Source organism: Pleurodeles waltl, chromosome 4_1, assembly GCF_031143425.1.
Source record: "Pleurodeles waltl isolate 20211129_DDA chromosome 4_1, aPleWal1.hap1.20221129, whole genome shotgun sequence".
In the NCBI taxonomy this organism is placed as follows: domain Eukaryota; kingdom Metazoa; phylum Chordata; class Amphibia; order Caudata; family Salamandridae; genus Pleurodeles; species Pleurodeles waltl.
Window position 1 is genome coordinate 436,471,667 of NC_090442.1, and position 27,915 is coordinate 436,499,581.

Sequence of the window (27,915 nt, forward strand, 5' to 3'; positions counted from 1 at the left end):
AGGTCGCTCGCCGTGTAGTGGTGTTTGGAGGTGCAGGGATTCCGTGGACCGGGGGGGGGTGGGGCTGGACGCGGTCCAGGCGCGGACGGGCGCAGCGACCGCCATTAAGAAGGGGAGGAGGGAGGGAGGAGCAGCTGGGAGGCGTGAACGAATGGGGGCTCGAGGGGGGCGGGGCCGCAGGGACGCAGCGGCGGGAAAGGAGGCGGTTCGGGGAGCCGAGACGCTGGGGGAGGGCAAGGGGGCACAGAGGGCGGGAAAAAAAAAGGAACAGGCGCAGTAGGAGCGGAAAACAAGGTGAGAATAGATGGCAGATGCAGACAAGATCAGGCAAACGCAGGAATTATGGAGGAGACAAGGCACAACTTGCGAGTTGCAGAAAGACAAGGCAAAACACGGAGATTACAGAGGAGACAAGGCAGAACACAGAGAGACAGGGCAAAAACACGGAGATTACAGAGGAGACAAGGCAGAACACAGAGAGACAGGGCAAAAACACGGAGATTACAGAGGAGACAAGGCAGAACACGGCTATTGTGGTTAAGACAGGGTAGACACAGTAAATACAGTCAGGAAAAGGTAAACACACACAGTGACTCCAAGAAGGCGCTTACCGCTAGACACCAGGGATGGCCAGCAGGGAGCAGCGGGGAGGGGAGGACACGGGGACAGCTGGGTGTCGCTGTACGCGTGGGGAGTGATCCAGTGGCCACAAAGGTCACTTTATATATGTATGTATATATATATATATATATATATTGAATAATGTAGGGCTCAAAGCCAAGCCCTGTGGCACCCCACAACTCAACAAGAAGATGTCAGAATAATGTGTGGTCAAGAAATTAAGAGGTCCTGCCCTTTTATACCTATGTTAGAAATCCTCTGGATTATGTTATCTCCCTAAAATTGGCCTACACTTGAGCAGATAGAGAAATGCAGTTTGCAGTCAAATGAGCTGTAGTTTAAAATCCTCCTTAGTTGTAAAGTCAGATTTTAAGTTACTATTGTGAAAAACTGCCACTTTTGGACATTTGGCGTTTTTCTGCCCACATCAACTGTACTTGTCTGTCATGGGTCACATAACTGTGAATGGCTCTGCTGTGCTGGGTTGTGTTTTGCTTACAGACATCGAAACAAAGATGGTCGAGGTGTGAGGGGACTCGGTCTTCCTGACAGTATGGCTAGGGAGGAGCTGTGCCCTGGCCTGATTACTCTTCAAACAACTCTGCCTGCAGCACAAAGGAACCTGGCACCAGGCCTGCCCTAGCCTTTGTCACTCTTGACAGTTTGGAACCAAGCCCAGGGGAAAAACTGACCAAAACTAGTTTTGTGGTTGGTCAGGGAATTCCCCCACACACAGGCCTGCACCAGGTATTAAAGTGGGACCTTTAGAATCTCTCGTCAGAATACTCCTGGGCCTATGGAAGATTGGGAAGAACTGCCCTGCTGTCTGAAGAAGAGGGTCTGCCCTGCTGACTGAAAAAAGATTGATTCTGCATGCCTTGAACCCAGGATAGCCAGAGAGACTTCAAGGGTAAGTTGGATGATCTATGTGAGGTACAGGGACACAACAAGCTTTCAGAGGCCTCCATGCAACCTCCTAGCGGACTAGAATCAACTGGACCTGCGTGAGATCTGCTGCTGGTCTTTGCTGGATTGAGTTCTCATAACCAAGAAGTCCCCCCTGTTAGAAACTGGGTTACTGGGTTACTGGTTGACTGGGGTGTAAGCCCTGGTCAAGCAGCAACCACAATCCTAGTCAGGATAAGACACAAGCAAACTCTGAATTAACCTGTGCTCAACCTCCTGGAAGCTTAGCACAGGCAGTCAGGCTTAACTTAGAGGCAATGTGTCAAGTATTTCTGACACACTTAAGACAGTGAAACAGTGAAAACACCACACAAAAAGATCCCACTCCATGTTGGCAAAATAGAGCTTCATTTAATAAATAAAACAAGCCCAAAACAAATCCAATCAGTAGGACCAGAGTTATGACTTTTTAAAGAATAAACTGGGAAATAGTGCCTAAAAGCATAAAGTATCAACTGCTGCCATCTGTCACGCTCAATCATGTCATAGTCAAAAGTTCAGGCTACCCGTGATGGAGTGGGGTTGGATACAGGCCCAGATTAGTCCTGCTGAAGTTTTACCTTCCCAAGTTTTGTGGCAAGAGTCCTGTTTGAGTTGGAAAGCGTGGCAGGGAGAAGGTAGAGCATCACAGGCGGTAGTTCTTGTGGCACGAAAAGCAAGCTGGGCATCACAGATGGCAAGGCTGGAGATTCGCAATGGTCGTCCTCCGTGGGGGATCGATGCTTGCTGTGTGAAGAGATGGGCTGGCGGGGGCTCGTGCTGAATTTCCATGCGAGCGGTGCAGTTCTGGTGCGTGAGCCTAAAACCTTGATTTACAGTGGCTGTGAGCCACTCCCAGGTTCGAGGAACTGTGAGGCACCACTTGAACGTCAGGAATGTCGTGCAGCTGGTTCCAGGAGCTGTCTAGGGAGCCCTTTAGTTCCCTGAGGCACAGATCAAGAGCCCAGCAGACTAGCCCTTTGAGTCACTCTGGGATCCTGGGTTCAAGATGAAGTTGCAGGTAAATTTCGTCTTCCCCAGGCAAGAGGGCAGCAGGGCAGGACAGAAGAGCGGCAGTTCCTTCAGACCAGCCATCCAGCAGTGGCAGAACTTTAAGCAGCACAGCAGTTCTTCCTGGCATAGTATCCACAGGTCCAGAAGCGTACTGAAGAGCTGGTGTTTGAGGTCTTTCTTTTATACCCTGGTGCCCTCGTTCTGGAAGGTAACAGAAGCTTCTAGACAGTAGCTTTGAAGTGCATGGAAATGCCTGCCTCCCCTTCCCTGGCTCCAAGCTGGCTAAAATAACAACTCAGGGTTGTTAAGCTCTTTGTGTGAAGGCAAAGCACAAGCTATTCAGATGTAAGTGGGGCTATGCTCAACCCCGCCCTAGCCTGCCAGCATATGGCCCACTCACGCACACCTAATCCCTATGTCTGGGAGGAAGTCACAAAGTCTAACTGTCAGTTGCACCCACCTTCACCAGTAAATAGGGCTTTTCACCGCAATTCCAAAGAAACCAAACATGAACTGGTCATCTCTTACCATTTGGAAATTACACTAATAAAATGTAATAAAAGCAACTCTTATGTTATCCTATGGGAGAGCTAGGCCTTGTAGTAGTGAAAAACAAATTTAAGAGTTATTCACTACCAGGACATGTAAATCTCAACAATACATGTCCAACTTTTTAAATACACTGCAGCCTCTATTGAGGCTGTCCTATCTGAGGGGTGACGTGTATTAAAAAGGAAGGTTTGGGCCTGGCAAAATGATTAACTCTCCAATGAAAACACCACTCAAGGACTGATTACACTAGAAGCAAGAGGTAATTTTGACTGCCTGTGCTGTAAACAAGATTGTATTAGAGGAAGGGTTAATAAGGCAAGCATAAAATGGTGCCTGCCTATCAGACATAACATCCTAGGCACACATGAGCTTAAAAATGATAAACTAATACCAGCACCAACGTCAACAGTGCCCTCACAACACTTTTAACCACATCCTAAATCTCACATTACAGGAAGGCTGAATTCAAATGAATCTAGCAGGGGAAGAATAAAGTAAGTGAGATTGCAGAAGGAGTAAAATGCAGCCAACACTGGACCCAACGAAGTAGATCTTAATTGGAGCATGCCTAGGTACCAGCAGCATAGACTAAATCCTGTATGTATCACACTGACAAGGGACCCAACTGAGTGTTTTTTTAGGAGCAAATGGAACAATTTCAGAGGATAATACAAGTAGGAACAAACTGACCCCCACCTGCCTGACTCAGCAGATAGAACGTGCACAATTTATTAACTACTCATACACAGTTAGCACTTTCTTTGTATAACACATTTTTTAGCCCTGTCACATAACATGGCCTGGAAGGGCATTTATCACTTTAGTTCACCATGTGTTCCAGCAATTTCCCCATGGCCCTAAAGCTTGTATAGTGCATGAAAAGAAAAATAAACAGCAACAAATCAACCCCCTGATTCCCATTCCCCCCATCTCTTCCCCACAACACACCCTTCAGCAGGTTATTGTCCACGTCCATTTTCGCACTGGGGTCGACCATCATCCTCGACCATGCCTTCCTTGCTCAGATGCTTCTCTTGGTTGTCAGTATGGTCATATGCCCAGCGGAGGGGCATTTCCTAGCAGAAGGGAAGATGGACACTGCAACGGAGTCTGCTGATAGATAAGGTGGTAGAAAATCTCAAAGCATAATGAGGGATCTGGCCCCCTAAATATAGTTTGGGCGTCTATAAGGCTTGTATCCAGAGCAGAATAAGTAACATGCCCTGGCGCAGAAACAGAGTGTATAGGGATGAATGTGAACAGATAGAGAAGGAAATGAGAAAGTTAGAAGAACAGCTTAAGCAGAGGATAATACAAACAAATAGCTCAGAATGTTGGATATTGAGCTTCAGAAGAACAGATATAAGCTTGAGAGGTGGGAAGCTAGTGAACTGACCAACTTTGCATATGGAGAGAATAGAGGCAAACTGCTAACATGGAAGACAAAAACAGACCTCACAAGAAATCTTATAAGCCAGTTAAGGGGAGAAGGGGTTGGTGAGGTAATAACTGATAATTGGGACATTGAAGAGGCTTTGATCCAGTTTTTTAGAGAAGTATTCACACAAGAGTTAAAAGTTATTGAAGAACAGACTCTATACTGGTTGGATGACCTGCAACAAAACTCTCAAATTAATAAGCTGCAGCCTTAATTTTTTTCCTATTGTCAAACAGACGTTATGTCAGTTTGTCAAGGTCCATCGTCCGCCACAGATTTCGTATACACAGCTCTGCTGATGGTTCTATTTTCTTTTCCAAATACACCATAATCAGTCTTTTGGCTGTCCCTAGAAGATCTCCCAGTACCATTTTGCCTCTACCCTTTGTTTCAACTGTGCCCCCTCATTCCCTTCCTGTACACTTGCCATAGCAAACAGCAAAAAGGCAGACTCCATGGGGATATACACTTTTAATCATTCTCTATAAAAAGCCCTGCTGCTGCAGATAGGGTTGCCTTAACTGGACGGATCTGAGGTACCCTGCTTTCACATCCCAAAGGGTCTGAATAGAAAGGTGGCACTCCTGAACATTTGGGTGGCATTCTCCAGCTGGCAGAAAGGGAAGTACTGTACTCTGACCAGTTTGAATCGTTTGATTACTAGAGTAAGCACACCTGATTTGTCTCTTAAACAGAGACCTGTCAGAATACATCTGACAATACAAGATTGCCCCCCCTGCCCACTGTAACTCATAGACTGGGTGCCTCAGCTTCTTATTTGAGCACTAAGGACTGGACAGCCAAAAATGAAAGAGACGTGTATTGACAACTCATCCATTTCAAATGTATTAAGTCAATCACAAAAACAAATGGGTGGACCAGAACTCTTCATCTACCACAGAAACGGAAGAGGGAGGGGAGCAAAGATTTTTTTTTGAAAAAACTATTGTGTTCAAGGACCCAGAAGACTTGGTACCCTTCATCAACAATTTACCACAATCGGAAATGGGCCTCTGGTCTATGAACTTTGAAAGCCAAAGATACCACCATACCTTTCTAGATATTTATACCAGACAGTGAGTCAGAGAAGGAAGACCGGTATGCCTTGATGTGGGAAATTCATACACTAACTTGTTGTCTCTCCTAAGCTGTCAATACTATAAGGATCTGTTGGTAGGCCTGGTGACTAAAAAAATTAATGCCAGCGCATTCTTCTTCTCATAATTTGTAGACACTTGTTGAACTTCTGCTTAACAGCAAATGCAGAGCTCTATATGTAAGCATATTCATACACACATACAGAAATAAAGACAAACAGATGCCAAAGCACATACATAGACTGCAAACATACATACAAACACACTTACATACATTCAACATACATTCATACCACCATATGTAGACACCACGCATACATAAACCTTCAGTACTTCACAACTCAAACCCTGTTTGCATCTGTGAGAGAGAAGGCATCGTTCGGATTTCTTGTTTCTGGTCATCACACAGCATATTGGAACCGAGATCTTTGATTACCGAAACCAATGTTAAAGCTAAGTAAAGATGCTAACCGTTAAAGTATGATGCAAACAACGGGCGCTGCACCACGTGGACACCTACGCACTCCCTTAAAACTTTATATTTCTTAAGCATTGTATACAACTGTTTTAGCTATGGCCCCTCCAAGCCTCCACGATTCTAATGATCTTCTTTTGGAGGAGAAGGACAACGAGAGCGGGATTTAGGTTATCGTATAGAATGTATCTCTTTATACTCCCCTTTCTTTTGTCTTTATTATACTTTGCTTTCTGATCTTTTTCTTTCTTTTACATTCTCCTCACTAAGAAGCCAGATGGACTATACTGTTCCTAGATCCTGAACAGGTGGCGCTCACTATTCTGATACCAGCCGAGAGGGATAATCCACTTACTCAAAACATCCTATCTTGCTTTTATACATTTTACAGAGATCTATACAACCCCAGAGATGGGCCCTGGATGCCAGGCTGCCAAAACTACATTAACAATGTACATCTAACTTCTCTTAAAGAAAAAGAAAGGTAAGAAATCATCAGAAAAAGGTCCAGGGCCCAACAGGTTTTCAGTGAGCTTTTACAAAAGCCTTTTCTCAGAAAAGATCACGGTACGGCATAGGAAGCACCACTATGATGATTCTTAAGAAAAAACGGACCCACTGGATGAAGGTTGTAAAATGTATTCTAAAATACTCGCTTTGGGATTTTCACCTCCATATTTGCTACTTTCAGTCTATCGTTTTGCATATCTAATTTACAGTTACTGCCTCCCAACCAAATATGAGCAATACATGTACTTACAGAACCAATAAACCCGGTTCCGGAATGCAGCCAGCCACTATGTGAAGAAAAAATGTAAGATTTCTGTAAAATATCCACCTAGATACGAATCTCTTTGATCCCGCAGACAGCACTCTATTCTCGTTGCACCTCAAAATCGCGATGAAAACATTTGACAACGTAAAGAGCTAGAAGATACACACTCATTTAAGGTGACTGCATGTCTCTTAACTCAACAAACCATCTAAATGATATTTTTCCAAGATGAGTTCCACCTTGTGCACTACTGTCCACGGAGCCTCTGTACCGCATTCAGTCACGAGTCAATGTGGCTTGTTATCTGCAAAAACAGCGGGGTCGGTAGAAACCTGAGCAGTGTAATGCTTCCGAACCTAATGGCGGCAGCGCTCTGACTTTGCACATCATGCCATTGATGAAATAGAAACAATTCATTAAGTGACTAATTTACGGAGCAGCTCACATCATGTCACTGCGTAGACACATAAGGGTAGTGCTGGGAATAGCGCAGGGACGAAAGAAAAACATATTAACTCCAACCTTCAAACTCACAACATTGTCCGTAGAAAAGGAAAAAATTAAACTTGCAATGCTTCAAGCCAATGACCCAAATAAGCTAATGGCTTAGGAGGGCTGACCTGAAGACCATTCTATGTGTATTGCAAGCTGCAGGTCTGGAAGACAGTTGTACTGTCAGCCGAGACCTAAAAAGGGTGGATTTACTGGCAACATGAATGTATATGTTCCCCTGGTCCTTTGGTCCGCAACTATGGAAGGGGAGCAATCTGTTCATATAAGTGCCTAGAGATGTACCGACAAGCAAATAACCATGGCTTGGCTGCCAAGGAACTAAAGGTGAAAAAGATAAAGAATACATGGCATGAACCACAGCTCCTGTGCCTGCTGCTGCATTTACTTGCTTTGCTTAATCGCGTAGTTTTGTTTGCTGTTAGTTGGTCTAGGTATTTTGATTCTTTTTTGGAGATTACCCCTGAAACAGTGTTGCTTCAGTTAGTGTTATTAAAAAAAAAAACGCCCTATGCTAACCACCCCAACATCATTTTGAGGTCTTCTTTTTCCTGTTAGAAATCCAACACAGTGAAAGGAGTAAATATGAATTAAGTACCTACATTTGATATGCTTTTAATAAAAAAAAATATGTTCTGATTCATGCTTTGCTTTATTTTCTTTAAATTATACCCAGCCATTCAACAGGCAACTTCCAAATACAGCCCACCTAGATTTGTAGACGTCATGCATGTTTAGATGGTCTCTAGCTACGCCCTCTCCCGATTACATGGCTAGATGCTGTTCTATCTCTAGCCACTCTGGTGACACACAACAGTTTTTGAGTGAAACTGATCACCAAATGTGGAAAAGAGGGAACTCCAATGTGCCTTTATTTTAACAGTTGGCAGTCGTTTGTATCATGTAGGCTTTTACCAGCATTAACAGCACTGTAAAGCAATCTCATCAGAGACTATTGACTATGCAATACCAGTACATACCAGCACAAAATGGTATGTACTGGTATTCTACTGACTCATAATCACATTGCCTCCAGTTGATGAATGATATTTGAGCTTTGAGATTATGGAATTTACACCAGTTTCAATCATGTGGTTTGAATTTGAGTCTGCTTCTCCTCATCCAACGCTGCAAAATTGCCTCCAGCAACATGTTCAGCACAGTACAAATCAATACACAACTAAATAAATGTTAGTATGGTTTCAACTCACCAGCTAAAAAGTCTGCATGGTCATTTCAAAGAATGAATAGAATTGCTATTAATTTAAATTTACTATAACTTCTAAGGTTAACAATAAAAGCTTGACGACTTAAATTAAGTCGCTGCTAAACAATTCCTCTTCCACTCACCCTCCCACAAAAAGTGTAATATTGGATTTTAAATAAATGCTTAGAGTTTTATGTGAATCAGTGCATCTATTTATTTTGAAAATAAAGGCCCAGTCACTTAAAAAAACAAAACATTAAAAGGAGTGTTAAAATAATACTACACGCATGGATTTTAATAACGTTACTGGCACAGCACTGAATTGATCATTTCCGGGCTTAAAGTTTTGCCTTTTTGTAACATATGTTGATTTCTACAATGTAACATCCTTTAAATAAGCAACATTGATAGCACTTTTCTCAACAAAAAACGTCATTCGAGAGTATGAAAGTCTAATATAGTTGTGTTACCTTGCCACTGTGTCGCTTCTTGCTCACTGATGGCGAACCCGGCTGCCCAGGGCTGGGAACTGCACTAGAGGCTGCTGATGTAGCCCCAGACTGGCCATGGGATGATCCTTTGTCAGCTGAGGAGGAGACAGCTGAAGGTGCCTGCTGCAGCGACACTTTGTGAAGCTCTGCTGCCAATTGCTTAGGGTCTACCCCTGGAGACTTTGTTTTTTTCTCTACTGGAATAATGAAATTGACATTTGTATTTATAAATCCTAGATATAGCAATAGAGGGGAAGGTATTAATTCACTAAGCAGGTATCCAAAACATTGAAAATGAAAACAGCAATATTCATAATCCCAGGGACCCACATAGGGCTTATGAAATGTGCGTTTAAACCAATGCCACAAAACTCTATCAACATTCCCTAAATTCTTCAGTTAATGAATGGAATGCTGCAACACTGAAAAACAATGATCGAGGCAGTAACAATAATGTCACTTAGAGTCTAACTATAGATACAAGGGGTTTGAAAAGTTGCTAGCTTAAAACAGATCTCATTTTGAGCCACAGTACGGAGAATGGCCCATTATGTGAACTATGGCATGGTTATAAGTAAGATGAAGGACTCTACTGGCACTTTGGTCAAGCCTGACATACAGTTTATTGAAAGGAAAAGGAAAAGAAAGAGCTAAGCAAAATTGGAGGAGGAAAGCGACTTGTATCTCTATTGGTGTTTTCTATTTCGAGAGGGCTACTACTGAGGATGAACTTGTTTGGAAGCTGTTACTCTGCCAAAACTGAGAACTCTACTTAACTATCAGAGAAAAAACACCTTCTTTACTGATTTTAGGGAATGTAGAAGTGTATGATGCACACCGACTCGACATCTCCAGTGATTTTGAAATCCAGACACCCAGTTTAATATTTTTACTACTTATTCCCTATATTTAGCATATAAACAACCCTCTTGCACACACCATAAATGGTCAAAAGAAGAAACTCAAATTATACCTGTGTGATACCAAAATAATATCGCAACGACTGAATTAACTTATCTGTTAGATATTTATAAGACACATATATCCTTTTTAGATATTAATTTAAAAAATAAATTCCAATTTTTATCTAAGGTTTTTAGTGTGATGTTGCTATGTTTACACTGCTATGCACACGTATGAAGGTGATGTCTTACCATCGCCCTTCATCAAAGACCTCTCCTAAGATGTTCTCTTAACCTTACATACTTTTATCAATGCTTTTCTCACTCATTAGATCTTTTCTTGAGCCATCAATACAGACCTGATACTCTCACCCTTGAAGAAACCTAAATTAGAGTCAGATGTCATTGCCAACTTCTGCCCTTCACTGCAAAGATCACTGAAAAAAATGTGTATGCACAACTACAAGATCAATATCAACACCAAACATTTCCTGCATGACTACCAATCTGGCTTTAGAAAATACTTCAGAACACCTCTAAAATACAAACACAGATGCTTCTCTCCTGACCAAAGATAAAGGTGATCCCTGCCTCCTGATATTGCTGGAATGCTCAGTCAACTTCAATACCATCGTTCAACATACCTTTATCACCACCCTGAAGTCTTAAATGGGATTCACACATAATTAACTTCACTGGTTCTTCTACTACCTATCCAACTGACATCAGATTGTTCATATGTGCAAATTCAGGTGCCAGAAGATCCCTATTAGCTGTGGCATTTTTCCAGGGTTTTATCCAGTCTTCCATCATCTTCGCCATCTATGTGGAGCTCCTTGGAACACTATCACAGCATCTAAACTACACAATGTTCAAGTGAAATACAATTCTACTTTAAAATCTCCTTCACTTAAGACATTTAGGGCCAGATGTACGAAAAGATTTGACCAATTCTGTATCTATGGGAAACTGTGTTCGTACATATGACCCTTAATGTCTCTAACACTGCCTCAGCCTCACTCAATACAGGAGGCCCTGCACTGACCTGAAGCCCAACACCGCAATATAGAATTCCTGCTAATCAACAAGAACATCAAGCAAAAACTAGTCCAACCCTGACTTAATTGCATGAACATGGATGGATTTGAACCCTAACTTTCACCCAGTTCCAATACATTTGTATTCATTCTAGACACCAAACTTACATAATAAACACAAGGCGAAAAATAAATATGATGGCCTCGCACCAGCTATCTCTAATGATGAAAGTTAAAGCATTCTTCCTAGAAAGCAACTCCTGAACTGCCTTGCAAGCACTTTTATATCTTCAATAACTTCAATATCCTGCTACATGGCCCTCCAGACTCCACACTGGCTCTCCTTTAACGTATCATGCAGGAACAACACACCTCAATAAGGGCCTGAAGAAATATGACCATATTACTTTAACTCCGACAAAACTACACAGGCTCCCTTGCCAGCCCACGCCCTCTTCAAATCCAGCTGCATCATCTACCAAGTCATATACACCGGCACACTGCCTGACAAGCTCCTAATTTCCTGTGGCTCTATGTACACCTGCAGCAAGGGACACTGTCAGGCTAGAGATGAACAAGTGCAAAAAAGAAAGAATAGTGCAACCTGCCTTCACCATGTATGTAACCATGGTCTGGAACATCTTAATATATTTGTATCCACCTCACTGCTCCAATGTCACTGCAAGAACACTACATCACAACAAACTAACAGTCCACCTTCATTCTCAGAACCCAGACTCCCCTAATTACTGATTGCTTGTAGCTCTGCCTCTGTCCCTGTACGGTGCCTCATTTCCCAGACACCACATAGGTATATAGATACATGCAACATAAATGTTTATGTTGTGTCACTATGTGAATATTGTTTATTTCGTGCTATAAACCAATGAAGAAACAGTGAATTATTTAACTATGTTTATCATCCTCTGGGTGCATTTAATCACGTTAATTAAGTACAAAGATAAACGCTGGTATCATGATATTACATATTTAGATATTTAGAATAATTTTGATTGTCACTTACCAGGTTTTGCTGGATCTGGTAGTTCCAGGTGCTGGGGATATTCTGAATCTGATAACATGTTGAGATCCCTAAAGAAAGCAAAATGAAATCTGAGTTAAGAGCTATTCTCTGCATTCAACACTCTAGGAATCCGGTTATACATGAGGACGGGTTAATGAAAAGCAACCAGCTTGCAGGCATACAGCACGATTTTAGTTGAAATCTCAATGTCTTTTTTAATTGATCTTTCAGTAAATGATCAAACTTTTGTCAGTTACAAATACCGCAAGACCACATCGTTTACTGTTAGTACTTGGTGCAGAAAATGTGTTTAAAAAATAATTGTATTGACATATTCTCTACTGCTTAATCATATGCTTTCAGATAAACACTTGCCTTTGCAAAACGAATATGTCTTACTTAACATAAATGAAGCTAATTTTGTTTGCTACAGGCATGTTTGATGCAGCTTGCAAAGTTTACACCTTGAAAACATTAACTCACGACAAGACTAACCGACAATGGCTGCAGTCGTACCTGGGTAAAGCTCTGTGCTAAAACGAGTTGACGACTCACTTCCACAAATAAAGCAGTCCATCTGAGCGCCACCCCTAAGTGGAATTGGGGTTGGTGGTCACGGAGCGACCAATCGCTGAGTTTGAAGTGTCTCCTGCCCCAAGATAAGAAACATTGAAGAGGCAAGATCGGAACCCGCACAATAATCAAGATGGTGCTCGGGAGACCATAAAACAGAGGCCTAGCCTACGAGCCGTGAGGCTGTGTGTCAGGCATTGGCCAAAGTGAACTCACTGTGCCTTTCTTCCTCACTGCAGCCTGGGGAGGTGAGCAGCGACAAAATCTTGGAGCTGTCCTGCTGGCCCGAGGAGTGAGCAATAAACAAGCAAGTGCCTGGGAGTTAAAGTGGGGACAGTACATGTGTACTCGTGGCCCATGGAAGGAATAACTCACGGTCGGGCTGTGGAGGAGGGGCGCATCCACTCTAACTAGGCCAGTTTACAGTCAGTAGGCCCCCATCCCTGGTCGTGCATGGGGATTGAAGATACTGCTCTGCCACTAAGATGGGTCTGCAGAGTGCGGCTTGGCTGAGTACCAACAGTTGAAGTTCAGTCAAAGGCGCAGAGTATTGATTACAGCCATACACAGAGTGCAATTGAGCACACTAAAGCGGCCAATCTAGACAAAACTCTCAGGGGAGGATGAAAGAAGAGACCAGCAATAGAGGCCTGATGAGGGACATGAGCAGCCAGACAAGTTGGTTGGCATCCTGTTAGCTATCTGTGAACCTAGAGAGGGGCTGGAGCAAAAAAAATAAAACTTAATGCAGTGGCCGTCAACGTATTGCTTTTGAGGGCAGATCAAGTCAAGTTAGCTGAAACTGTGACAGCAAGCAAACACATAATAGCTGAAGCACAACTAATAGTTATAGAACTGCAATCAGATACTGGAGACCTGAAAGCACAGAGGGCCAGTGCATCTGCCAGCCCAGGGATGCTCCATAAACTCATGATGGCAATACTATTGAATTATAAAGATAAGGTCATCCTCTAAAAGTCCAAAGAAGGTGGTCTGATAATGGTTCACAACCATAAAGTCTTTCCATTGCCCGATTATACTGCAGCTGTTCAGTATAAGAGTCATACTTTTCTGGATGCAATATTCACAGCTTCTGTAGTGTACCGTTTCCTGCCACGCTGAATATCATAGTGTGTGACCAGCCGGTCAATTTGCAGTCTACACCATACAGGGCGACTCAGGGGGACACTATAGAACAACTGTTTTAATCCAATAGAGATTTGGTTGAACATCCCTGCCTGGGAGGATTTCAAGGTCTTTTTGAGGGGTGCCTGTGCTGTGATGACATGCTGAGTAAGAAAAGAATTAGAAACACAAACCTCGAGGCTGAAGGAGCGACTGTTAAAACTGGAGTTCGAGGCAGTAACGGTCCTGACTAGGCACCTGTTACTGGTGAAAGCAAGAGTTAAACACTAAGAGCTAGTTGCGAAGTTGGGAAGGCATAATAGCAAGGGCTATATCACTAGGAAACACAGTGAGGGTGATGAAGTGGATTTTCTATTGGTGTGGTTGTTTAAAAATGAGACCACACCAAATGTGATTTCCACTATCTATTTGGTAACTGGGGAAGTCATACATACACAAACAGGTATTAATAAGGCCTTCAAGCGTATAGTTTCACAGGTAATTTACCACTCAGAACCTGCAAAACAAATATTCAGCCTGTGGCTGTTCTCAACATATGAGCAATTTCTCCCATCTGCACTGACTCTCCCTCCGAGCTACCTACTGCAATTAGGAAACCACATAATATTTTTCAAAGACCAATGCATTAAGGTCTTCTTTATTACCTCCAAGTCCATCTTCCCAGACCTAGTCCGTACACGTGAGATTCCATCTCCTTCTGGCAGACGCTATTGCCTAGCTGACTCAAAATACTTCCCGCAACATGGCCGCTGTTACCCAGGCGTCATTACAAAGGGGAAGTAAGCAATCAACACATCCTGTAAGTTTTTTTCTGTGGACAGTTTCCCTGGCTGACTCAGGTAAGTGGGGTATGTTTAGTCTTCTATATTGGTGCGTTTGGGGGAAGAAGGTGCTGCTTTAGCGTCCTTCTTTTTCTTTGTGGCTATCCCAGGGCTTGGCTCCAGCAGTCAGGGATTGTTGCGTTCACGTTCTTCACTATTCACTTTAGTGGTAGGGGAGGGACGCGAGGTTCATTGAATGTGGCAGGCTTCAGTGCGCTCCTGGTCTTGCTTTAGGAGTCGTGAGGCACTGTTTGTGTTTATAAGCCCACTTTTGTTTGTTTTGGCGCTGAGCACAACATTTGATTGCATTTCTTGTCCGCATTACATTTGGCGCCTGTGCACTTCTGATTCCTGATGGGGGGCGGGCCGGCCCATTTTTGCTTTGAACATTCCAGCAACTAGTGGGTTTTTCGTGACCTGGGCTGCTTAGAAACCAGCCGATAAGTGGGAAGTCTGTTGGTTTCATTTCGGCATTAGTGGTGTCAGTGGTGTTGTCTTGTTGTACATTATGGATTCTGACCCTGAGAATGCCCCTGGCCCATCTGGAGATGCCCCCTCGCAGCCCTCCTTGCATGAGATGATTGCTTTGGTGGTCTAGGCTGCTTTTCGAGCCTGAGAAGGCCCTATTGCCCCTAAAATCCCTCAAAGGCAGGGTTCAGATGAAGCATAGGGGGACTTTGGTGATGTGGAGAAGGAAAACAGTAAAGGCCATTTCATTCAGGAAGCTGAGCTTTCTGAAGTCCTGCAGGATTTGTGACTCTGCAACTTTGCATGCTGCAATTAAGAAGGTGTTGCAACATGAATGGAAGGACATCGATAAGTCCTGTTTTCCTTGATTTCTGGGCAAGCGGTATCCCATGGTCAACTTTTCAGAGGAGTTTCCTGCCTTGGTTAAGGTCGATAACCTTATGGCGGGTTTATCCACCTAGGGCAATGTGTTTTCTGAGGATGCCTCTCCCTCCTGACGCTGTGGATAAAAAGGTGAACTGTTTGGGCAGTTCAAGTGGTATCCAGTGGTTATCGCTTGGACTTCACAGCTGTTCTGGAGAATTTTTTCAAGGTTACCCCAATGCCCAAAGGCTCTTTGAAAAGACTGGCACTGCTGGAAGTTGTAGAGACGTTATTCCTAAAGCAGGCAAATGTTCCACTTTCTCGATCAGATTAGGGTCGAGGATTTTATTAAATTCTGTTCCTTGTGCAAGAACCTTCAGGGGGCTTCCATCGGGTTCTGGACTTGAACAGGTTTTTGATGCACCAGACATCCAAAATGACAATCCTGCAAAGCATGTTCACTTTGCTCAGACAGGGCGCAATTAAGAAGGTGTTGCAACATGAATGGAAGGACATCGATAAGTCCTGTTTTCCTTGATTTCTGGGCAAGCGGTATCCCATGGCCAACTTTTCAGAGGAGTTTCCTGCCTTGGTTAAGGTCGATAACCTTGTGGCGGGTTTATCCACCTAGGGCAATGTGTTTTATGAGGATGCCTCTCCCTCCTGACGCTGTGATAAAAAGGTGGAGGGAGCTATCAAGAGGGCTTATGCAGCAGCCAATTTTGCAGTGCAAACGCAAATTCTATTTACACGGTCCAATCCTTTTTCAATGATTTCCAGTCCTTGCCGGTGAACATGGCTTAAGAGTTGGACTGTTTGGCCCTTCTTGCTTTAATTGAACAACACGTTTGTTTTCTTTCATATGTTTCTTATGATAATTTGCGTTCCTAAGTGGCTGTCTCAGGGGGCGGCTGTTTTGGCCCGCCTTCACTTATGGATGCGTACATGGAGGGCTGATGCTTCTCAGAAACCTGTTTTGCTGAAACTTACTTTTGATGGCATTAAGTTGTTTGGGCAGCAGCTGGTAGATATGAGTAAAAGGCTGCTGAAAACAAGAAATTGATTGCACCTATTAAATCCTTTTGTAGGGGTAAAGGTTTTGCCTGCAAGAGAATCTTTCCTTTTTCATCCTCTACGGGGACATTTCAGCCCATTTGGGGTAGAGGGTCATAGATGGGAGGCCCCTCACTATGACAAATCCCAGGTTCAACCCTCTGCAGCTAGTTCCTCAGGTACAATGCCTCAGAAGTTAGTGGCATTTCAGAGAGACTTGGGCTTCCACAACTGTTTGGGCAGTTCAAGTGGTATCCAGTGGTTATCGCTTGGACTTCACAGCTGTTCTGGAGGATTTTTTCAAGGTTACCCCAATGCCCAAAGGCTCTTTGAAAAGAATGGCACTGCTGGAAGTTGTAGAGACGTTATTCCTAAAGCAGGCAATTGTTCCACTTTCTCGATCAGATTAGGGTCGAGGATTTTATTAAATTCTGTTCCTTGTGCAAGAACCTTCAGGGGGCTTCCATCAGGTTCTGGACTTGAACAGGTTTTTGATGCACCAGACATCCAAAATGACAATCCTGCAAAGCAGGTTCACTTTGCTCAGACAGGGCGAGTTTCTGGCGTCTCTGGATATGATGGATGCCTACCTTCATATGCCGATCTTCCTTGGGCACTAAAGGTTTCTATGCTTTGCAATTGGGAACCACCATTACCAATTTCGACTCCTACCATTTTTGTTGACTTCAGATCCAAGAGTTTTTACCAAGCTCTTTGCTCACTTGGTAGGTATATTACATTCTGCTGGTATCCGCGTATATCCATATTTGGATGACTGAGTAATCAGTTCTTCTTCTTTTTCCAAGGCAAAAGACAATGCCATGGAAGTGTGTCACGTTCTGAAGAGCCATGGATTCCGGTTATATCTGGCCAAGTCCAATCTGCATCCAGTACAGACACTCCAGTTTATAGGGGCTATGTTGTGTATGAACAGGGGAATGGTGTTTCCTTCACCGGCCCGGGTCACCAGGCTTGTGGCTCACCTTTCAAATCGTTTAAAGCATCCTCAGACAATTGCCTGCCTTTGGTTGCGAAGTCCTGCTTAAAAGACTGCTAGCAGAAACACTGAAGTGGGCTATGGCAAGTGATTTGGTGAAGTCAATACAAACTAGGAAGAGGCAGCAGTCAGGTATAAACGTGGTACATAATGTTACTGGCACCACAGAACAAAACCGACGAGTTTCCCTTTTAAACAGGGAAAAGCCCTAAAGAAGGTGAACCTGCAGTGCACCAACTTACATTTAGTACACACCAGTACAAAGTTGAAACCTAAGAACATCGGTTTAGGTCGAGGTGCTTTGGTTGCACTTGATCTGTTCATCGAAGCTGGGGTGTGTTTCTACGGAATCTGATATGTAACAACCAAAAATAAACTGTAAATTGGACAAAATTGGGAAGGAGGGGCACACCTCGACAAGGAGAAATAAAGAGGGTTATTCTAACTTTGGAGGAGTGTTAATCCGTCCCAAAAGTGACGGTAAAGTGACGGATATACCACCAGCCGTATTACGAGTTCCATAGGATATAATGGACTCGTAATACGGCTGGTGGTAAATCCGTCACTTTTCCGTCACTTTTGGGACGGATGAACACCTCCTCCAAAGTTAGAATAACCCCCAAAGTGTTAATGGCAAAAAGGGCTCTGCCCACTATAAACATTGAATACACAGATATAATGCCAAAGGGTAATGCCTATCATTTCTGTTTGTTATATAACTGAATAAAAATGTTGGGAAAAATACATTAATTAAAAACGTACGAGCAGCAGAACATATGTAAACATAAAAATGAAGAATAACTCACAGTCTTACACATATTTCAACTTCCCCACTTGGCTGACTAACAATACTCTGTACTTCTTCATAGGTCTTTGCTGTCAGGGGGATACCATTCCATTCTAACACCTGCATTCCTATGGAAGGAACAGAAGACATGATTATTTCAACACTGGTATTGTCAAAATAATGGCATTAGTTAAACAATGTTTCTATTTTTGGAATATGAACCAGAAACGTATTAACGCTGTGCCAATGAATACATAAAAATCATGAGCTATATAGAATTGCAGAAAATTCTCAAATAACTGAAATGAAAAGCCTGTGTTTTGTTTTGGTGAGTTTTGGCTGTGCAGAACATCAAAGAACGCTAAAGAACGCCACACAGGTCCCCTTCAGGGATATAACTTCCGGTTTCAATGGCTGCTAAAACACGAGACTGAGCCCTAGAAAATGTGTCCTTAATTTTAGTCATCACATTATGAAGAAAATGGGCTCTTAGGTTTATCTCTTGTGTTATTCTTCTTCCACGAAATACGAAAACTCGCTGCCCGCTCTCTTTGCTGATGGTCCATAAAGACATTCTTTTTAGAGAACTACAATTCATAACAGCCTTGAAAAACCCTGGTCCCAATAGTGTTAAATTACATTTCACAGTATTGAGTGGCATTCTCTTGGCTGCCGCTGTGTAGGGCACTGTGAACTGTGAGCACTGCAGAAAGGTTAGCAAAGAATATCAATAGCCCTGGACAGGCCACGGCAGCAGACGCCATAACACCTATCATCAAGTACCAATGCTCCCCTCTGAACCTGGTGACACCTCAGGTGTCAGCCTTCGAGGTCAAAGGTTGGATGCCAGAATGTTGGTGAACAAAACTGCGGCACATAAATAAGTGGAGGTATTCTTGCTAGCACCTGTTCCTGAAAGAGAATCCTGCCAGGAGTTTGAGTATAACCAAACTGCTTCTTTCTCCTATCACAGTCAAATTAAGACAGAAGTGCAGAAAATGTATTTTATAATAATTAGAAGCGCATCATACACATTTGCAGGACAAATACACAAACCCATGCCTCAACCCCACCTGAAACAATAAACGAATCTCTGAAATGTATTTTTCAAGCTTTTCTTTAGCCTACAGGAGTCACAGTATCACAATTTATATTAAATATCTGCAGTTTTCACATTTAAATGTAGAATGGAAAGTCCAAACTAAATAAACACTTCGTTTTTTCTTCTGAGTTCATTTCACTTTGAGTTACAATCTTCTACTCTTTGATATTCCTTACCTGCGAAGATAATCATAGCAATTTCCTGCACTCTTAAAACCAGAATAAAGAGCAACACTGTAGTCGCCTTCAATGGAGATTAGAAAAAAAGTCTCAAAAACACGATTCTAAATTAACATTTCAAAGTGACAGAGAGTTGCAAATTTGCTATCCATATTTTCCTGTATATTTATATGTTCCTAGTGTTTGTGGGTAGAAAAAGCAAATCAATAAACATTCTAACCAAACTGATTGCCTCTATCTCTGCTTTCCCATCGCCCGTGTCACTCAGAAATTCTCTCTAAACTGTTTGCACTATAAGAAAGAATATTTACCTTATACAGGTGTTATGTCAAGAGTGACTCCAGTGTTTTTTTGCTTAAGAAAATGTACTTATAAACCTTCAATCTCTTGCTGATATTCCTATTCCACCAAATGTTGCAATAAACTACACAAAGCAGGGTTCCATTTGTTTTACTTCATCATCTCAGTTCATGCTTCACTTTATTGTGGGAAATTATTAGTCCCAATGTAGATCATTATACAGAGAACCTATACATCAATGTTGGACCTGGCTTTTTGACAGGGTCATCCCCAAACTTTTTGCCTCCTTCCTCCTATTTTTTTCTGACCTGTTGTTGTTGGTTTTTGACCTCTGGGCACTTTACCACTGCTAACCAGTGCTAAAGTGCATATGCTCTCTGTGTAAATTGTACTATTGATTGGTTTATCCATGATTGGCTATTTAATTTACTTATAAGTCCCTAGTAGAGTGCACTATATGTGCCTAGGGCCTGTAGATTAAATGCTACTAGTGGGCCTGCAGCACTGATCATGCCACCCACTTCAGTAGCCCCTTAACATTGTCTCAGGCTTGCCATTGCAAGGCCTGTGTGCAGTTTCACTGCCACTTCAACTTGGCATTTAAAAGTACTTGCCAAGCCTAGAACTCCCCTTTTTCTACATATAAGTCACCCCTAATGTGTGCCCTAGGTAACCCCTAGAGCAGGGTGCTGTGTGGGTAAAAGGCAGGACACGTACCTGTGTAGTTATATGTCCTGGTAGTGTAAAACTCCTACATTCGTTTTTACACTACTGTGAGGCCTGCTCCCTTCATAGGCTAACATTGGGGCTGCCCTCATACATTGTTGAAGTGGCAGCTGCTGATCTGAAAGGAGTAGGAAGGTCATATTTAGTATGGCCAGAATGGTAATACAAAATCCTGCTGCCTGATGAAGTTGGATTTAATATTACTATTCTAGAAATGCCACTTTTAGAAAGTGAGCATTTCTTTGCACTTAAATCTTTCTGTGCCTTTCAATCCACGTCTGGCTAGGTTTAGTTGACAGCTCCTTGTGCATTCACTCAGACACACCCCAAACACAGGGTACTCAGCCTCACTTGCATACATCTGCATTTTGAATGGGTCTTCCTGGGCTGGGAGGGTGGAGGGCCTGCTCTCACACAAAGGACTGCCACACTCCCTACTGGGACCCTGGCAGACAGGATTGAACTGAAAGGGGACCTGGTGCACTTCTTAGCCACTCTTTGAAGTCTCCCCCACTTCAAAGGCACATTTGTGTATAAAACAGGGCCTCTGCCCTACCAGCTCAGACACTTGCTGGAGAAGAAACCTGAACCAGAACCTGCATCCTGCCAAGAAGAACTGCCTGACTAAAGGACTCACCTGACTGCTTTCTACAAAAGGACTGCTGCCTTGCTGTTGGCCTGCTGCCTTGCTGAACTCTTGTCTTGCTGTAAAAGTGCTCTCCAAGGGCTTGGATAGAGTTTGCCTTCTGTTCCCTGAAGTCTCAGGACCAGAAAGACTTCTCTTTTTCAACTGGACGCCTTGTGCACCGTAAAATTCTACGCACAGCTTGCTCCGTGGTGAAAAATTCACTGCACGCCGACCGTAACTTCGACGCATGGCCTCGCCTGGACAACGCCGCCCGACTTCCAGAGAGGAAATCGATGCGACGCCTGCCGTGAGGGAGAAGATTCCACGAACAGCCCACTGGAATGACGCGTAGCCAGATAACAAGCCTAGGATTCCACGCACAGACCCCGGGACATCTGGTAATCCCATGAACCACAGAAGGAGACTGTCTGTGTGCCGGAAAACGAAGCACGACTTCCCTGCGTGAAAAATAACGACGCAAGTCTGTGTGTGAAGGGGCGAAACAGACGCACGCACCATTTTTCCAAGTATCTCCTCCTCTGAGGCCCTTTGCGGAGATTTTCCACTTTAAACCAGGTACTTTGTGCTTGAAAGAGACTTTGTTTACTTTTTAAAGACTTAAGACCCTTTATATCACTTTTCAGTGATATCTCTACAATTTCATATTGCATCTTTTATCGTTTTGACCTGCAAATATCCAGATAAATATTATATATTTTTCTAAACACTGTGTGGTGTATTTTTGTGATGCTATATTGTGTTATTGTATGATTTATTGCACAAATACTTTACACATTGCCTTCTAAGTTAAGCCTGACTGCTCAGTGCCAAGCTACCAGAGGGTGGGCACAGGATAATTTGCATTGTGTGTGACTTACCCTGACTAGAGTGAGGGTCCTTGCTTGGACAGGGGGTAACCTGACTGCCAACCAAAGACCCCATTTCTAACAGATGGTAGTTTTCAAATAGCGTCCAAATTGCTGGAAGTCCGGATATGCATGCAGGGGAAGTTCTGGAAGCTTATTAGAGCATTGGAAAGTCCTACAATTAGGCCCCCTGGTGATTAGCACAAGAGTGCAGGGAGCTAATAGTGAGAAATGTGGTGGAGCATGGATCCAAGGATGCTCTGGACTGTATGTGTGGACTGCGTGGATGTTTTGGATTCTTGAGTGTTGATGGTAGATCAGGTTGGTCCTCTGGGTGTTGGCAGAGATGGTCTGGATAGGGCTCAAAGTTTTTGTAGTTGTTGATTTTGTTGCTGAAGAATAGTGACAGTTGGGTGCAGAGGGTAGTTAAGCTGGTGGAGCTTACTGACAGAGAGATTACGTCTTTCACTAGGGGAAAGATTTCCTTGGCACTTTTGGTTCTGCTTTCGATGTGGTCAGTGAGTGCAGAGCATTTGGTGGCTCTGATGTGCTGATTATAGCATCTGAGGGAGGATTTCTAGGTCTTGTAGATGTCATTCTGACTTTGACTTTGTCTCCATTTGCATTTAAGCCTTCAGATTTATAATTCATTTTTGACTGACTGGAATAGGATTCCCACGAAATGCATCCTAATTCCATGGAATTATGCTGGGCAATAGTTTGGTAGTGTACCACGGCTTGGTAGGAATGTATTTGTGGCTTTTTTGTGTTTCAAAAAGGGACTACTGGGTCCAGAGCTGAAGGAATCCAGCTGTTAAATGATTCAGCAGCACTCCTGATGTAGCCAGAAGACCAGCACAGCATGAATGTGATCATTCTTAAGTTTGCCTTAGGACCTGCTTAGAATAGTTTATTTGTCCTTGACAGACCTCTTTGTGTTAGGAACTTTTAAAGTAAATACTACCATTTTAAGATCAGTCCAAGGCCCAAAGTGGAGTTTAACTGAATTCTGTCTGGGTTAGAAAATATCAAATAAAGGCTATGATTACAGAATTGAGTGAAGTCATTAACAAACTGTGTTAATCCAATGGCAGCAGAACTAATCAATCAAATCCTATGCCTCCTTTGCTAAGGGGATCATTGACTGAAGAACTTGAAGTCATTAATGAGAAGGAATGTATTTTAAAGGTGCAAAGAAGGTGTGAAATTTTCTATTAAATGGATGTTGAAATTTTTCATAGGACCCATGCCCAAAAACATCCTGCTTTTGGTGGTGAAGGAAGTAGACTAATATCTATTTAAGGCAAATAGTTTAGAAGTTGGAGCTTTGTTGTTACGGAACATAGAAGCTGTATTCTGCTCTACACCTCCCTGGCAGTCAGGGCAATCCATGTAGTTGATTTTGTAACCTGCCGGAGTAACCAGCTCAATTTCAGAGCCAAAAGAACCCTTAATATGGTTTTCTTCTGGAAAACAAAGACAACAGCAAATTCAGTGATAAGGTTGTGGATCTTAATTTCACATTTGACTAAACAACTGGAGTTAAACAGTACACAGGCAAGCCTTGCCAGTACAGCCTTTGAATGGCTTTAAAGTAAACAAAAAGTGATCAATAGAATGCTTTACCTAACCCCAGACACTGGTAATTACTTGGGTCACATTCCAGATCACAATTTGTTGACAACCATGCAACCTCATAGACCCAGTCCTATACAAATCTGCCTTGGTCCTGCTCCAATAGGAACAGTAAAACTTGAACTCCCAAGCAGGTTCTCTCCGAACCAGATGCGGCCCACAGAGATTGTCAGTGGCCTAGTTTAATTCAAACATTCAATCCATCACCTTATTGTTGTTGCAGCTGATGCTTTAAGTGCAACAGATATGGATGTGGGTCCAATGTTCACTATGCCATAAGATTCAAGCTACACCCTTTTGACAAGTCCCAAGTAGGGCAAAACTGGTCTGGGGCTGCTTGTGATTCCTTTTGGAGGGGGTCTTGATGGGCCCTTATTTTGCAAACTATAAGGTTTGAATTAAGGTTGAAAATGTTTGTATAATTTGTCCAGCTGAGGATCTGTGGAAGAAACAAAGGACCAAACCCAAGTGTGCCCTAACACCGGAACCTGAATACATTCGAGATCGGTGATTGCAACCTTAAACAGAGTGTAAAGATCATGTGAAGTATCCAGTGAAGACCAGCTGCTCAAGTCTGCTTCAAGTCTGTGAGCTGAGGAAACTCAGGCCTTTGATTTTCTTGTTTTATTTGTGATTGGGACATCTGGAACAGAGAAATAAATCTTGTCTCGTCCAAAGAAGAGTACGGGGCCTTAAACCATTCATCATTGTGCCGCAAAATTAAAACGTAATATAGTCCTTTTGCTGTGATTACGAGACACGGGGCATCGTGTAACTTCCTTCACCCCAGCTAAGCAGAATGTGTCTGCATTCCAAGATCTGACTACACTTAGTACCTCAGTGTGTTTTTTGGTTCTGTTGAAGTGTGTTGGTTGGGTGGGTTGTGTTTTATATTGGTACTTTTAGTTTTCATATATTTGTATTCTTTTTAACACCTTGGTCTCACGATAGACTTAGTCAGTCTAGACGGGAGTGTCAGGTTTTTTTATGTTTGCTCGCAGTCATTCCAAAGTGAGGGGTTTGTGACCATCCCCATCTCCTCGGCATCACCCATGTGGAAATTCGTCATATCCTCTGCTCAAATTAACCCTATAGACTAAAACTGTACTCATATTTCCCTATACTAATCCACCACTACTTACTCTTGGGTTCCGGAGTAGCATGCTACTCGCAGAGATGCGCTTCGATGCCTCATCAGGGGTATTAAGCACTATATAAATACTATTACAATACAATAAAATTGCCACTTTGTTGGGTATAAAAAATGTATACATAAATTTAGGGGTGTGGTTGCTACTTTTATCTCATGCTCTGAATTTTTACCATGTATATACATGTGCCAGTCTCTTCCGTGAATATGGTATCCGAATCTATGAATATTTGTCATTTCACTCTCCATTACAAAAGAGACACTTTTATAAATGAATGAGTACATATAGTTATATGTCATGTTTGACATATGTGGATGTGGTCCTGAGCCCTATTGATATAATTACATGTTGGACTGCTGCATGACTGTAACTGAGTGTGCTTCCCATAGGCCAATTAGGTTTTCATCAAGCTATGAATATGGTTATCTATATGATGGTCACCTTATCTAGAGATCGGTGCACATACTATATGCCAAGTGACCATAAGTACATAGGGATTAAATTGTAGCCTGGGACTGCTAACCATTAGCAGAGATAGATTCCCTTTAAGAACATGCTCTCTACCAGAATAGTGTTAATATGGCTGCTGTTGTTTCCATCATTTGGGATGTATTTCCTTTTAGATGAATAGGCGGCATCGGGTGGATCGAATGAGCATATGTGACCAAGACTCAAGGTGGCAACCCCGGTCAAGTTGTTTTCTTTGCTCGACTTATTAACTATCCAGCTACTGCATGTCTTTTCAAACTCAATTGATTTGAACAAGGAGACAAATTGTGTTTGCAGTAAGCGAAACCCAATTTGGTTGGGGATAGAGTGAAGCCTCTGTTTTGATTGCTTGGGAGGTAAGAACGTCAGGGGTGGGTTACCAAAGAGGCCCCTCTGACTATGTGGGATTGGATGTATAAATATGTGGGACACTTGTAAGATGCGTGTGATACTAGTGACACACACTTGGGGTAATTGAGGAAACCCCTCTGACTAGTCCTGAAGGCCAAACAAGGCACTGAATAAGATGTGCTCTTGTATGTGATACTGGTTATTCTGAATGGATCCCTGTATGCAACAGCACTTTCTTGAGTGTGCGTCGAGCAGATTTAATGGATTACGAGGGACCCATTGAGCATACTAGTTAGTTAGTATATTTTGACCATACTGTTGTGCAGGCTGTTGTACTGGTATAATATGAACTGCAAGGAGGAGTGGCACTTTTGTTGATCATGAACCCCAGCATCCCTAGAGGCATCTATGAAGGACATATGATGATCAGGTATTTTTTTTTTTTTACAAGAGGTAGCAATACGTTGTTGAGTGCCTGCCAATGATACTTTACATCCCTGACTATCGGTTGATGCACATAAATTGGGTGATACAATTTGAATGGGATTTTTTAATGGAACAGGTAACGGTATTTTGTCTAGCATCTTTCTGCCTCTCTTGAGATGAACTAAACTAACAGTGGGGGCTACACAATAAGTATGCCCTTGAATGCTTGTAAGCTGGTTTTCCTAAAGTGACAAAAGGTGGCAAACATATGCTGATTTATTACTGAAAGGAAAACTGATGTCACTGGATGAGACCGCCATATAAGCAAGTCACATACAGATGAGAGGTAACACTTTTATTCAGATAGTTGGGTGTTGAACATAAGAAGTAAGCCAATGAGGTTAACAGACATTCTTATATATTCATTTTTGATTGCCTGGTCAAAAGGATTTCTGTTCCTGAGAAGTTGCACAATATTTAATCTGTGGATCATACGTCAACATTAATGTGGGTTTATTTGTAACAAGTACCTTATCTGGGGAGCAGAATTTATGCTGGACTGATTGGTTTGAATCATGGATACCCACGCTGTGCATGTGCGTGTGTGAACTTTATTAATATATTGTTTGGCACCATTGATTAACAAAAATACAACTGTGATTATTGAATATAATCAAAAACATTGCCATGTACTCTTACTTGATAGGACAACTATAGTGAATCCCACTGAACCATCTGTACTTTGCAGAGGATCTGTGGAGCAGATAGATCTCAAGTTAAGGTCTGATTGGCTAACACCACATCAACAAAAATGTGGCAGAAGCCATTTTAGGACTTAACATATAGGGGGACAGGGTAGGGATACACTGCCCCTTAGGCTTGGTGAGTGGGGAGTAGGATCAGTCCAAAAATGACCTGAGTATTTATAGTTAGGACAATGTTTCCATTGGAAAGCTCTTTTTTGGCTTGCTAAAAACTGTGACACAGTTTCAGGACTCTTCACAAAACCTTTCAAAGAAAGGTTCACCAAACCTCAACAGTTTTGGGACGATCCCTCAAGCAGAAGCCAAGAAATGAGGTGTGAAGGTGTCTTCCCTATGCAATTTTCCATTAGGGAAATTGAACAGCAAAAATGGTTGAACATAATTATGTAGAAATCGGCAGAAAGTCTGCTTTTTGTGATTTGGTGTAAATCAGTTCAGTAGTTTTGAGAAATTAAGGTTTAAAATGTTTCTATAGTTCATGAAGTGGAGGATCCATGGATCTGACAGATCTCAAAATGAGATCTGATTGGCTGCCACCACATCAACAAAGATGTGGTGACAGCCATCTTAGGACTTGAGGACTCATGTAAAAAACATTTTTAAAAAAAGCATATAGGAGGACAGGAATGGATATCCTGCCACCCTGCCTGATTTCGGTCCAAAAAGTATGTGGTAGTTATAGTTAGCACTACGCTTCCAAAGGAAAATCATTTTTTGGCTAGCTAAAACCCATGCCACATTTTCACAAAACTTTCCAAAGAAAGATTCACCCAAATCCTTCTTTAACAGTTTTTTTTTGATCCACTCAGTGGCAGCAATTGTAGGACTCAGGGACTCAGTCCCCTGCCCTGTAAAAAATCCTATGTCTGGCTGGGGTGGAAAGTGGGGAATCAGTCCAAAAATGAAATTATGTTTTATTCTATCTGCACCATGGATCCTCCATAGAGCCAATAAAAACAACGTGGCCAACCACTTTTTTTCAATTTGGGACCTAGGAAGGTC

The 27,915-nt window shown here is 42.6% G+C and overlaps 1 protein-coding gene across 8 annotated transcripts in view; it reads right to left on the minus strand.

Moving 5' to 3' along the window:
• PCLO (piccolo presynaptic cytomatrix protein) overlaps positions 1-27,915 on the minus strand; it is a 1,309,308-nt gene that overhangs the window by 459,284 nt on the left and 822,109 nt on the right. For all 8 annotated transcript variants that reach the window (XM_069228704.1, XM_069228705.1, XM_069228700.1 and 5 more), the window contains 3 exons: positions 18,316-18,424; positions 12,089-12,156; positions 9,105-9,322 (listed from right to left, as the gene is read on the minus strand). In XM_069228704.1, coding sequence (XP_069084805.1) covers positions 9,105-9,322; positions 12,089-12,156; positions 18,316-18,424 — 395 coding nt within the window. The remainder of the gene's footprint in view (positions 1-9,104; positions 9,323-12,088; positions 12,157-18,315; positions 18,425-27,915) is intronic.